Consider the following 14,843-nt stretch of genomic DNA (forward strand, 5'->3'; position numbering starts at 1 on the left):
AGCCCCTCCCACACTGCGTGCACGCTGCCCCGCCCACGCCGCGTACACGCTGCCCCTCCCACACTGAGTGACGCGGCCCCGCCCACACCGCGTGATGCAGCCCCGCCCAGACCACGTGGACGCGGGCCCTCCCACATCACGGGACGGGCCCCTGCCACACCCGCAGGGACGGAGTGTCCTCCTGGTGTCCATTGGGCAACAGGCTGGCTGCAGTCAGAAGGGCAGGCTATCCTTCCGCCTCCCTTTAGAACAGGTGTCAGCTGTGGCCAGGTGACTTTAATTGTCCTGTGGCTCTGTCTGGCCTCTGGGGCGGGTGACTGTGCCTCACTGCGTCCTGGAGCGCCTGTCCGGCAAGCCCTGCATCTGATAGCAACCTCCTATCAGCGCATGTCAGGCCCATCAGTTCAGGTCACCACCCGGGGCCTCAGCCGAGCAAAAAGTCTCCTTCAGGCCACACGTCCCTCCGGGCCGCCAGGGAACCTGTGATGGGCCAGGCTGGCAGGATGTGTCCCCGGAGCAGCCCAGAGTCCCGGCTGGAAGGAGCCCGGCCCGGGAGTCAGGGGCACAGAGGACACAGCCTGATTGCTCCGGAAGCGGCGCTCAGGGACTCACTCCTGGATTTAAGGTTGAGGGCTAGTTCCTTCACTGTTTCTAAACCAAAAAGCCGGTCGTGCACCCACTGTGAGCCGCCTGCTTCACGGGCGAGAAAAGACCCCGGACGCTTGGTTCCGGTGTCGAGAAGAGACCACGCACAGCCACAGCAGAACCCTGAGGCTGAAGAGCTGCAGCCAATTAAGATTCGAAAATTAGTGCCCAGAAGCCTCGGGTTTAGGGCACGGGCGCAGGTCCCTCTGTCCTGGGGCCTTTGCCCCCGCCCGACAGAGGGTGTCCTCGTCCGACAGTGTGAACACCTGCTCCGTCTGTGTGACTTCTCCAAGGCCATCAGAGGGATAAGATCAGCCCAGTATCGGGGCTGTCGTGTGGACAGTTTGCAGCTTCTTAGAAAGTCAAGCTCACACCCCCTTCTGACCCAGCAGTCGTACTCTGAGGCATCTGCCCACGAGATGTAAAGACGCATTCACACAAAACCCTGCACACAGACCTTCACGACGGCCCGACTGGGAACCGTCCAAGACCAGACACAACCCAGCGTCCTTCGGTGGCGGACAGGTTAACACCGAAGATGCTGCTCGGCACAGGATGTGTCTCACACTTGTCCTGCCAAGTGAGAGAAGCCAGACCCAAAGGCAGGTCCTGGAGGCTGTGCCTCTGTGTCGTTCCAGGAAACGCACAGCTACAGGGAGAGGAACCAGGGACGTGCTCGCCGGCCTGGGACAGGAAGTGCTGACCACGAAAGGGGGAAGGTCTGGAGGTGATTCAACTTCATCTACCTGAGTATGACGGCAGACACGCTGAAAACTCACAGACCTGCCCACCAGAAGGGTACCTTTTACTGTCGTGCGAGACAAGTGGATGCACCGAGGCAAGTACAGGCACACGATGACTTAACGTTTATTTCCAGACGCCTACTATGTTTTGGACAAGCTGGAGGGGACTGACCGGGAGGGCTGGAAAAGGGCCCGGGACATAACAGGCTCACGTCTCAGGCCTCAGGCTCCGCCTGCAGGTTCCCTGTCAGGGACCCGGGACGTGAAGGCTGTTTATGTGGAATGGCCTAGAGAAGGCAGGACAGGAAGACCAAAGGGCAGGAACCCGTCTAGAGCAGCAGGCCATCCAGACGCATGCAGGTCCCCGAGCACAGGCGGGGTGTCCCTCCTCCCTTGCCCCCGACACCTGCTGTCTCTCCCGCTGCCACCGGCCTGTGTGGCTCAGGGCACCTGCATGGGAGACTCTGGGCCGTGGGGGACCTGGTGTGGACGAAAGCAGCCCTCAGCCCGGGAGGTGGGGAGGGGGCGCCCTGCCAAGCACACGGCGTCTGGGTCACCTGGGAAGGACACTGCCACCCTGAGAGCGTGACCGTGGCCCAGCAGGGGAGCATCCTCCACAGAATGGCCTACCCGAGGACCCAGAGCAGGGGGAGGACACAGCTGGCGGGCGCCACTCGTACCTGGCAGGCGAGCTGCGGTCAGGGGGTTGGACAGGGCCATGCCGATCTCCGTCATCCCGTACCTCTCCAGCAGAGTGTGGCCGGTGATGCGCTTCCACTTCTCCAGCACAGGCAGGGGCAGGGCGGCCGAGCCCGAGACCATCAACCTGCCCGGCACAACCACAGGCTCCTGAGCTCTCGGGAGCACATGGCTTCTTCAGCCCGGTGAGAGCCACACGCGCCCAGCACCCCAGTCAACATCACCCTTTAACTCACGGCTAAAACTGCAGTTCGGGCTGAAATTTAACTCTGTTCTTTGGAAAGAATCTTGGGTATGTTTTAGAATGCAAATAGGTCTTCACAAGGAAGGGGTAATCACAGTAAAAGGAAAAGTGATTTGAGGGTCCCTGGTGGCACGCTCTGCAAACAATCAACGTGCTGTCCACAAACAGCCCCCAAAAAGAGCAGTGATAAGAGTAAGGTGACGACAGTTTATCTGGTTTAGGGACAAAACACCACCGGGTCTGAGGAGGAGGAGGGGGAGGCGGAAGCAGTCAGTCTCCAGGGAGGGGCGCACGGGGGCTCCTCCACAAACACTGCCTGGTGCTGACGGCTCACTGACAATGACATTGATCTGATATCTGAGAGCCTCGGCGTGCACCATGTCCCGAAAGCACTGTGTGCGTGAAGGAAGCTGTTTCTGCTTCTAGTGGGGGCCGGAGCGACGACCACCCCTGCGCTCCCCCCACGGAGGTGCAGGCACAAGGACCCTTCCCACCAGGAGCCCGCTGCTGAGGTCTGAAGGCCTGTCACCTAGAGTCACCCTGACCTCCCCTCTCTGATCTCATTCTTGCCCTTGGCTCCTGAGATCTGGGTACATCGTGCTACCAGTCCCACTCTTGTCCTGGTGGTTGGGCTTTGGACCCCAGCCCCACCATGGCGCCTCGTGGGAGGCCGATCCAGGGAGGTGCCGGCAGTGGCACCCTCAGAAAAGGGCTCTAGTTCCATCAAAACGTCTCTACAGAAAAGGTGCAAAGAGCGGGTGAACGGGAGAAGAAAACGATGAAATGCTCATCCTGGGCAACTGGAAGTTCCCTGCAGGAAACGAAGGGCTGTCCTGAGCTCCTCTTAAGGACCAGGAATCAGATGCACAGAGGCCATGAAGCTCGTGGCTGTCCAGCGCCAACTCACTGCCCTGTTAAAGGCTGTGTCTGCCACAGACACACGTGTCACACCTCTTGGGCGCACGTGTCATCATGTCTGTGAAGACCCGCCAAACTGCTCACTTCCGTGTGCTTTGCAGATGAGCCGCTTGACCACGAGCAGAGAGGCGCTGCAGTTGGCAGGCTCGTGGGAACACGCAAAGCAAACCCCATGCCACCGAAGGGGCCAGACAGCCACACGTCTGTCAGGGAGGGTGTCTGCACGCGGTCGGGGAGGGGGCAGGGCTGAGAGCCAGCAGGTGTGGGGTCAGAAAGGACTTCCCCATCCTCGTCCTTCAGACTCTACCGGAAGACAGGCGGACAGACAGACAGAGGGACGGAGAGACCCAGAGATAGAACAGAGACACGGATACAGAATACAGGCAGCTGTGTCGGGAGCACAGATACGTAGAGAGAGAGATGTAGATACACATTTTAAAGCAAAGAAAAAATACTGCTTCCTAAAACTTAGTAGAACTGACTCACTAAAAATAAGTTATATTTGACTTTCTGGATGGAAGGTGGACTATTTTCATTTACCTGATTTTTTCTTCACAAACTGCACGCACGAAATCCTGGACATGAGGGTGGGTAAAATGTTTGTCGTAATAATCCATCAACTTGCTGTATATGGTAGGCACTGCCATAAATACATTAATCCGTGGAGTTTCAGAGCTTAAGAACTTTTCCCAAACCTAAAAAGAAAAAAGGAAGCACACAGCAAAGAGATTAGAAGACACGCGTGCACAGACATGTACGGACCCTCGGTTCCAGGACCAGTGCTCTCAGCAGAGGACCCCCCTTTTCTTAAGCATCAGAGAGTCTGTGAGCAGCTCCTGTCTCAAAGGGGGTCTCACTTTGACAGGGTGACACAAGCTCCTGGACCTTCCATGGAGTCACTGTGCAGGGGACACTGGCGTCTGGCCTCAGGGGTGGCCTGTGAGGCGGAAGAGGATCAGGGGCAGGAGTGGGCCCTGGGCCTGGGGACTGGCCTCGGATCTGCCATCAGGGGAGAGGTGGCACCTCAGACTTTTCCAGCCACGTGGGCGAGGGTGGACAAAGCTGCACGAGGGGCCAGGCAGGCCTGAGCACAGCACAGCGTCTGGCAGACGGGTAAGCACACATGGGGAACGGACGGCGCCTGCTGTTCTATCCGAAGAAGTCATGTGAATTTTGTATCTTACTCTGTAACAGATGTTTCGCGTTTTAATATAAAGATGCTTCAAGTTTCTCAGCTCATGCTGAGAACGTGCTCGTGTGTTAGCCCTCATCTTCAGGAGAAGGGGCTCTCTCTGTGCAGCCACCGCATGAGCCCATGGTCAGGGCGGGACGGGGAGCGCGGCGTGCTGCGTGCTCAGCACACCCCACACAGACAGCCTTCCCCCTGAAGGCATCCAAAACGCTGCAGCCAGCCCCAGCCTGGCCCAGTCCCTGATCGCATACTTGTAATTAGCTCCTCGCCTTAGCTGCTTGACAGAGCAAAGGCACTCCTCTCTGGGGAGAAAATTACATCGTTCTTTTAAAGACAACCCCACCCCCATTATAAAGCATGTATGAAAAGAGAAAAATGTGACCCATAACTAAGAAAAAAGTCAATAGAAGCAAACCCTCAATACGGATGTTGGAATTATCATACAAGGAATTTAAATTAATAAATAGGTTAAGAAATTCAGAAAAGATGAATGAAATGGGGGATGATCAAGGATTTCATCAGAGAAGTGGAACTGCAAGAGAACCACTATAAGCTGGGAAGTACATTACGTGAAACTAGGAATTCACTGGATACACTGAACAGACTAGATGCAGCAAAGACAGAAGTCAATGGAAATGATCTAAACCGAAGTACAGACAGGAAAGAGGAGAAAGAGAAGAGTGTCACCACGTGTGGGACAAGGTGACACACTCTTACCTGTCAGGAAAGACAGAAGTGCTCGGTCAGTGGAGACACATCCACGTCCACACGTGGGAAGACTCAGTGTTGCTAAGATGGCAGCTCTCCCCAAACCCCAGCAAGCTCTGTTTTCCGGAAATTGACAAGCTGACCCTACAGTTTACAGGGAAAGGCAGAGGACTCCGAAGAGTCAGAACAAATGTGAGAAGGAGGGAGGAAGGTGGAGGACGCACACTTCCTGGCCCAAAACTTACTCCAAAGCACCAGCATTCAACGCCGTGTGAGGCTGGTGTAAGATCAGACACACAGACGAACGGAGCAGATGCCCAGAAACAAATCAATATGATGATGGCCAATCGAGTTTCACAGAGGAGCCAAGTCACTTCCATAGGATAATCTTTTCAACAAACAGCGCTGGGACAACTGAATATCCACATCCGAAAGGATGACTTTTCGACCCTTACCTAAGAATTAATCCAAAGTGGATCAGAGACCTAAACGTATCAGCTAAAACTAAAAAACTTTCAGGAAAAAACATAGGTGAAAATCTTCGTGACCTTTGGTTAGGCAAAGATTTCTTAGATACAACAGCAAAAACATCTATGAAATTTAAAAAGTGATAAAATGGACTTCATCAAAATTTAAAGCATGCGTGCTTCAAAAGATATCATTAAGAAAATGAAAAGACAAGCCAAAATGGGAGAAAATATCTGCAAACCATCTATGTGATAAAGGACTAGTATCCAGAATATATAGACTCAATAATAAGAAGACAAATAACCCAATTTAAAAATGGGCAAAACATCCCAATAGATAGTTCACCAAAGAAGATACATGGACGCAAATAAGACCAAGAAAAAACACTCACCGTCCTCAGTGATTAGGGAAATGCAAATTTAAACCACAATGAGATACCATGTCATATCCACTACAATGACCATAATAATGCTTTTAAAAACCAACAAAAACAAATGTTGGTGAGGGTGTGGGGAAACGAGCCCTCATGCACTGCTGATGAGAACGGGGACAGAATAGCCACTGTGGGAAAGTTGGGCAGTTTCTTAAAATGTTAACAATAAACTTACCATACACCCCAGCAATTCTAATCCTACTTATCTACACAAGGTAAATGAAAAGTGTCCACCCCAGGATTTGTACGTAAATGTCCACAGCAAAAACTGGAACTGACCCAAATGCCCAATAAATGATAAATGGGTGAACCAAATGTGGCCCGGCCACGTGATGAAGCACTACCCAGGTTCCAAAGTGACAAACTACTAATACACATGCTACAACATGGACAGAACTCAAAGACGTTCTACAGGGCTTCCCTGGTGGCGCAGTGGTTGAGAGTCTGCCTGCCGATGCAGGGGACATGGGTTCGTGCCCCGGTCCGGGAAGATCCCACATGCCGCGGAGCAGCTGGGCCCGTGAGCCACGGCCGCTGAGCCTGCGCGTCCGGAGCCTGTGCTCCGCAACGGGAGAGGCCACAGCAGTGAGAGGCCCGTGTACCGCAAAAAAAAAAAAAAAAGACGTTCTACAGAGTGAAAGAATCCAGACCCAAAAGACCACATGTTCTATGATTCCATTTATATGCAAAGCCCAGAAAAGGAAACTGTAGAGACGGAGGACAGACAGTGGTTGCCAGGGGCTGGGCGTGGGAATAGGGACTGAGGTGATAGTTGAACAAATCCTAAAAATTTATGTAAAATCACTACATCGTTCGCGATAGGTGAATTTTATGGTGTGTGAATTACATCTCAATAGAGCTATTTTTAAAAAAGGACAATGCGATGAAAACATTTTCAGTGAGACAAAGCTGAGAGAATTTGTCTTCAGCAAAGCTGCACTACAGGGCTTCCCTGGTGATGCAGTGGTTAAGAATCCACCTGCCAATGCAGGGGACACAGGTTCAAACCCTGGTCCAGGAAGATCCCACATGCCGCAGAGCAACTGAGCCCGTGCACCACAGCTACTGAGCCCACGAGCCACAACTACTGAGCCTGTGTGCCTAGAGCCCGTGCTCCTCAACAAGAGAAGCCACCGCAATGAGAAGCCCGCGCACCACAACGAAGAGTAGCCCCCGCTCGCCACAACTAGAGAAAGCCCGCTCGCAGCAACGAGGGCCCAATGCAGCCAAAAATAAATAAAATAAAATAAATAAAAAAATTTTTAAAGCTGCACTATAAGAACTATCAAAAGAATTCTTTAGGATTAAGGGAAACGATCCAAGAGGGAAACACAGATCTGACGGAAGAAATGAAGAGTGCCAGAAAAGGAAATATATGGGTAATTTAAAAAAATTTTAAGGACCCCTGACTGTTTAAAGCCACAATAGTAGCAGTGTATCATGAAGATGAAGGAAGGGAATAATAAAAACAGAAGGAACAGGAGTATAAAGCAGAGGTGCATTAGAGAAAAATCAACACCGTTGGTTCTTAGAAAAGATAATAAAGTTGATAGGCCTCTAAAACAAGAGTGATCGAGAAAAAAGCATGAAAACAAACTACCAATATCAGGCACTTAAAGGAGACATCACTACGGATCCTAAAGATATTAAAAGGATAATGAAGAGAAATTATAAACTACCCTATGCCAATAAATTTGACAATTCTGATGAAATGCACAATTATTTTTTTTTAAAGTACCAAAACCGACACGAGAAACAAAATAGAAAATATTCGAAGTCCTATATCTATTAAAGAAACTGAATCCTTAATTAAAAACCTTTCCAGAAAGGTTGGCCCAGATGGCTTCAATGGAATTGTATCAAACGCTGAAGGAAAGAATACTTTCAGCCACACATAAACTCCAAAGAACAGATGGGGGGAGGGGTGGCTGCCACACTCCTTTCACAAATGAGCAAAACTCCCATACGGAAGCCTAACAAGGATGTCACAAGAAAACTACAGACCTGCGTTCCTTGTAAACACAGAAGCAAAACCCTTAACAAAGTATTAGCAAACCAAACCTAGCAGTATATGAAAAGGGTAATACACCATGGCCGAGAAAGTTTACTAAAGGACTGTAAGATTAGGAAATTAGAAATATTAAAAACTTTAATCAGTATAACTAACCACATTAACAGAATAAAGAGGGAGACAAATAAAGGGGGTAACTCCATACAATCAATTCAAGAGGTAAAGAAAACCCATTTGATAATATCCAACCCACCATATAATTAAACTCTCAGAAAACAAGGGATAGGAATGTCCTCAAGCTAATATACGGTATCTGCAAAATACTATAAGTAACATCATACTTAATAGTGAAATATTAATGTTTCTCCAAGATTGAGAATAAGTCAATGATGTCCACCATTACCACGTCCAAATTAGACTCATCAAAATTTAAAATTCTCTTTATCAAAAGACTATTTAAAAAGTGAAATGAGAAACCAGAGACGGGGGAAAAGATTCACAACACGTATTTCTGACAAAGGCCTTTTATCCATAATATATACAGAACACCTACTGATTAGTTATAAAAAGACAACTCAATTTAAAAATGGACAAAAGCCTTGAAGAGGCATTTCATAAAAAGAAAATCCCTGAATGACCAGTAAGCGTATGAAAAGTGCTCAACACGACCACTCGTCAGAGAACCGCAAATCTTATAAGGCCAGTGAGGTGCAGCATTACACACCCACTAGGATGGCTGAAACCTAGACAGCCCGACCCAGTTGCTAAAGGGTGGGGCACGCTGCACACAGGAGCATAAACGGAAAGGCACTTGGGAAAGGGTTGGGAGTTTCTTAAAACATGTCACATACGTGATCCTGTGACCCACTAATTCTAACCCTGGGTATTTACCCAGAAGAAATGAAAATGTACATCTGCAAAAAGGCATATGAGAATGTTCCCAGCAGCTTCATTCATAAAAGCCAAAACTGGGAAAAGCCAGATGCCCATCAGCAGGAGGAGGGATGACAACTGTGGGTCCTTGGTGATGGAAGGAACTCGCCGCTTACACGCGCAGCAAAGATAAACCTCAAAGGACGCCCAGTGGAAGAAGGGAAACACAAAGCCTACAAACGCTGACCCCATGACATGCAAATTTCAAGAACAGGTCAGCTAACTTATAGTAACAAAGATCAGAAGAGGTGGTTGCCTGCAGGGGGGTGACTGGGGGTTGTCATGAAAGAACTTCTGGGCAAGGGGAATGTTTTCTTTCCCAGCCTGGTGTGGGTTCTACAAGTGTAGTCATCAAAGCATACTAAACTGTACACTTCGATCTGTGCATTTCACTTCATGGAAACTAAAACTCAATAAAAGGGAACAAAAGCACACTCACTGAGATGGCTAGAATTAACAAGCCTGACCACAGTAAGTGTGGGTAACGATCTGGAGTAAGTAGGACTCTCACACGTCGCTGCTGGGAGTATAAAACATGCACCCACGCGCAGAACTCTTTGGCAGTTTCAATCGTAATTAAATATACATCCAGCCCAGTGGGTGTCCAGCACCAGCAGGTACAGATCCAAGAGAAATGTCCACAGAAAGAGCTTTATGCAAATGTTTATAGCAGCTTTATTCAAAATATCCCAAACTTGAAACAATCCAACCTCCTTCAGCAGAAGAATGGATAAACTGTGGCACTTTCATACAAAGGAATGCAACACGGCAACACAGAAAGAACAAATTACAATTGATGGAACTCAGGAATAAATCTTAAAATAGTACGATTAACTAAAAAGCACAAAGGGACACATACTATCGGGTCCACGTATATGAAGAACATGTGAAACTCAGCCTGACTAGGAGAGAACATTGTGGGCCACGTAAACGTGCTCTGTCTTTATCTGCGTGGTGACTGTCACATAGATGCATACTCAGTTTACATACATTTCACTGTATGTAATTTATGCCTCAATTAAACAGAAGAAGCGTGACAACATTCCCCACTTTACAAACCCCGGTGAGTTGACAGCTCTAGGCTATGAGCCTCAGCAATGCTGACATCAGAAAGAGAGGGACAACTGGGCGTTACGTGCCCCGCTGGACAGACACACACGCTACCTGTGAAGTCCCCTCCCTGCCACAGCACAACAAAACCCTGAACCTCATCCCACCTCTAGACCTAACTACCGATTTCCAAGAAGTATAAGGGACAGCGAAACATGTTAAACGACACCACAGGGATGTAATCCACAAGATCAGACTGTGGGAAAGTCTACAGGACACACAGCCTAATTTCATAAACAAAAACTGCGAGGAAAAGACAGAGGAGAAACTGAGGAAGTAAAACCATGTGCACGAGCAGTGGTCCAGCTGCTGAGAGCAAAGTGCGTGCGAGAATCCCCGGGGGACAGAGACCTCCTGATAGGCCTCCCCGCCCAGCTGTGGCTGTGACCTTGAGCAGGCCCTGCAGCTTTCTTGCTGTCTTCTCACACCACTGTGTTAATCTGGACAGAACCCCTCAGGTCCCTCCCAAGCTCTGACATGCAGATTGGCTGGAAATCCTGCGGGGCATCCTACTTCCCACTGGCTTGTTAAAGAAACTCTGTCCACCAAGTCCGTGCTGGCCTGGCCGGGCCGCTCCCCGAGGTGGAGGGCAGTGCCCTCGCTGCCACCTGGCACCAGGGAAGGCATGGGTCCTTGGAGGACACACCGGACACCACTCGGGCATCTCCCGGGAGCGTGGGTATCCCGCTGTGGCTAACCAGGAACAGCCTCGAGCCCGTTCCTTCTCACTCACGGAGGCAGCATTTACAGGTTAGCGCCTGTGTTTCCACTGGTGTGCAGACCCCGCCACTACCCAGCCTGGCAAATCCCGACAACACCCTCACGGGAGCCCGGTCCTCAGCCTGCTCGCCAGGGCTTGCCCGTCACCACGAGCACTAGGACAAGAAGACACAAAACAGCACAGACCGTACCACGTCCAAGGTGAGGTGCAGGGCACTGGCTCGAGAGGAAGCGGGGACAGGCTGGGTGAGGTGGCCGTCACCCTGGGAACCTATGGTCCTGGCCAGGCCTCTGGCGGACGCACATGCGGTCCCCGCCCAGGCTTCCCACCGGAGGCTGGAGGGAGGACAGCGCTCACACTCCGCCGAGCGGAGGGGGAGGACCGGCCCTGAGGTCATCAACTCAGACACTTGACCCCTGGCACGCAGACGGCGTCTGCCCAGGGCTGCCTCCTGAGAACTGCCTGCAGCTGCCAAGGCCTGGCCATTGTGAGAGCTCACCCACACTGGCAGGGGCGACAGCAGCACCACCACCGTGCCGCGCCCCCGTCGCTGCAACACATCCACGCACGCCAGAGGGTGGAGGTCGGGGGGTCCTCTCAACAGCCGCTCTAGGGCCTGCACTCTACCAGTGAAAACACTCCTGCGGCGGCCAGACTGCAGAGCCCAGAACGGACGTGAGCAGCTCCCAACCGGGCTGCACACAGGGACCCACACCAGATGCAGCAGAGCGAGGGTCCGGGGCCTTTTCACGCACCAGCTCCCCGACGTGATCCTACAGAGCATCCGGGACTGGAACCTGGGGCTAGACCCCCGGCAGGACTGCCCTGCCCAGCAAAAGCCAGGACAGGGTTGGAGCACAGCTGCCATGGACGCCTCCTCAGCTTGAAGCCATGGCCAGGGGCTAAGCCATCACCCGTTTCTGGCAATTCTGACAACACACGGGAGGGCTCTTATTCTGTTTTTAAGGTGCTCTGGCCAAAATCTGGCAAAGACAGAGGACACTCCACAACGAAAGGCTGGAGACAGGAGAACAGATGCCTGTTTGTCCCGTTCCTGGGGCCTGTGTGCGCGGCCCCGCCCTAGTGGCCCCAGGCTGTGGGTCAGATCCGAGACGCACTTGAGCTTAAGAGCTCTGCTTCCCTCCCCCAACTCCGCCTGCAAACACCTCCACCCACTTCAACAAGACGCAGATTTCTCAAAGCCCAGAATGAGCGACCTCTGCGGCCACAGGTGTGCCAGGCAGCAGGCTTCACATGGGCACCGGAGTCCCGAGCAGAGCGCTGGTCTCTACAGAGTGCCCTGGCAGTGGCCCCAGCGGCCTGCACCGCCGAGCCGAAAGCAGCGCCACGTGCCGGGGTCTGCGCCCTCCTGCCTCAACGGCCGGGCCCCACCCTGACTCAGTGCCTCTCCGAGAGCCACCGAGAAGTCACCGAGAGCCACCGAGAAGTCACCGAGAGCCACCGAGAAGTCACCGGAGCACGTTATCTGCGACAAGGAATCGATCGCGGCCAGGCAGCCTAATCACCAAGCAGACTTCACTCTGCGGGGCTGACGGCGGACAGCCCGCCCTCAGTCTTCCTGCCGTCCCCGAGTCACCGCCACCTCATCAGTCAGCCTCTCGGGACGCAGACAGCCCCTCACCCCACTGTTCACAGAAGGGCCTGAAGCCGCCAGGAGCTGAGACCGTGTCAACACCAGTGCAGGTTTCTGGGCCCCACACCTCTTTACATTCATTTCTTCGTTTTTTGTGTTCAATGAATGGTAACACTCTTTTTTTTTTTTTTCTTTTTAAATATATTTACGCATTTGGCTGCCCTGGGTCTTAGTTGCGGCAGGCGGGATCTTCGTTGCCCCGCGTGGGATCTTTACTTGTGGTATGTGGGATCTAGTTTCCCGACCAGGGATCGAACCCAGGCCCCCTGCATTGGGAGCGAGGAGTCTTAGCCGCTGGACCACCAGGGAAGTCCCTACGCGCATTTCTCAAAAACAAGCTTAGACAAGCCCCGATATTTAATAATGCTAAAGGCGGGGTTTTCCTATCAATAGTATAAGTAGATTCACAAAACTCTGAAACTCAGGGCTGCGTCTTTTATCAACCACAGCAAGTGTGTTTGACTCTTCAGCCCCGCTGCATGGTTCTGAGAAACCCCAAGTCAGCGCCTAGTTTGGGGAAGGTCTGAGCTGACTGTCCCGGCAAGCCACCCTGCAGCCTCTGGTCTCCAGCCCCCGGGCAGGAGACAGGCAGCATCCCAGGGTCTCGCTGTCAGAGGTGCAGGCTGAGTAGTGACAGCGAGGGGCCACTGGAGTGACGGGAGAGAGCTGGAGGCCAAAGAAAATAAACGGGACCTGGTGGCCTGGGAGCAGGTGGGAATCCCTGACGTTTGTTTCCCTGTTGAGCACTTCCTTGTCCAAAATCCGCTCTCGTTTTCACAGTATCTAAGCTACACAGGTACATGTGGAACAGAGCTAATCCCATTAAGCTTTACACCAGCAAGACCTCTCGGGAGGGTGAACACCAAGGCCGACAGGTGGAGCTGCCCACACCCGAGGATGATATTCCACATGGAACCCCTGGCTCACGGACACTGACAAGCCCGCCCACGTAACCGGCCACCTGCGGCCACGGGCAGTGGCAGATGGAGCTGAGCTGTGAGCACAAGAGGCCCCATCCGCCGTCCTGGTCTTTTTTTTTTTTAATTTTTGGCCACGTTGGGTCTTTGTTGCTGCGCGCAGGCTTTCTCTAGTTGCGGCGAGCGGGGGCTACTCTTTGTTGCAGTGCATGGGCTTCTCACTGCAGTGGCTTCCCTTGTTGTGGAGCACGGGCTCTAGGCGCATGGAGTTCAGTAGTTGCAGTGCATGGGCTCAGTAGTTGTGGCTCACAGGCTCTAGAGCGCAGGCTCAGTAGTTGTGGCGCACTGGCTTAGTTGCTCCATGACATGTGGGATCTTCCTGGATCAGGGCTCGAACCCGTGGTCCCCTGTATTGGCAGGCGGATTCTTAACCACTACCCCATAGGGGAAGTCCCCGTCCTGGTCTTTATACACGTCTACAAACCCAAAGTGTGCAGAGAAGTCTATCCCTTTAAGGGAACCTTGTGGTGGGTTTTTCAGTGGAATGTTGTTATGTTTATCTGCTTATGCTCTGATCCCTGAGGAGCTGATACAGTAAAGTTTTCATTAAACAAAAAACCACGCCCCTAAGTGACTTTCAGGGACGCTCCCCCCAGAGGCCTGTTCACAAGTCCAGACGGTCACGATGACAAAAGCCAAGGGGGACGCTGTGGAGAGGGTTCAAGGAGCCAGCGTTCCCTCGTGGCCCGTGGGGCCCGTAAGTGATAACCGTCCATTCATCTACAACAGCTCTGAGCCACGTGCTCTAGGCCCTGGGGACAGGCCCTAAACAGGAGGAAAACTATGCTCTCGGAGGTGACATGTTACGGGGAGAGAATGAGGACCCACAGCAGAGTCTACGTGGCTTGGAGGTGGTAAGTGCTACACTGAACAGTAGCGCAGATTAGGCCAGGACGGGGGCCAAGATGCACAGAGACTGAGCCTGCAGGCCCAGGGTGATGGAGGTAGGTGGGGAGGAGAAGGTGGCGGTGGAAGAGGCCAGCAGGGGCGGGGCTCCCCTCCTGGACGAGGCGGCCACACTTCCTGCTCTTTCTTTACCTTCCTGGGTCTGTGCTTTGGGGAAGGAAAGGCCTGCTCAGTCTGCAGGCCAGCAGCCTGTCTGCACCCCTGCCTCGCCCACCAGGCACTCACATGGATCAGGAACAAGGAAATCAGGAAGCTGGGACTGTAGCCGGCTGGTCAGCCACTGCGGCTCAGCCTGTCTGGGTCCCTGATCTAAGCTCAGGGTGGGGCACCTCTCCCTCCGCCTGTCTTTGCGGTGCCCTGCAGGGAGGCCCTCCAAGTGAATGAAGAATTGCGGGGGAGGGCAACTTGCATTCTTTGGAGACCCCAGGGCACTCCTGCATTCCTGCTGCACAAGCCCAGACAGTCACAAAACCTCCCCGGG

At 52.4% G+C, this 14,843-nt stretch overlaps 1 protein-coding gene across 1 annotated transcript in view; it reads right to left on the bottom strand.

Moving 5' to 3' along the window:
* The window catches only part of ACSF3 (acyl-CoA synthetase family member 3), a gene marked incomplete at its 5' end in the record, with an annotated part of 59,800 nt that overhangs the window by 34,522 nt on the left and 10,435 nt on the right, over nucleotides 1–14,843 (bottom strand). Inside the window, 2 exon segments of the mRNA XM_082607658.1 lie at nucleotides 2,069–2,214; nucleotides 3,790–3,944. Coding sequence (XP_082463784.1) covers nucleotides 2,069–2,214; nucleotides 3,790–3,944 — 301 coding nt within the window.

This window comes from Mesoplodon mirus, assembly GCF_964341445.2.
Source record: "Mesoplodon mirus genome assembly, chromosome: 19".
NCBI classification, from domain to species: Eukaryota; Metazoa; Chordata; class Mammalia; order Artiodactyla; family Ziphiidae; genus Mesoplodon; species Mesoplodon mirus.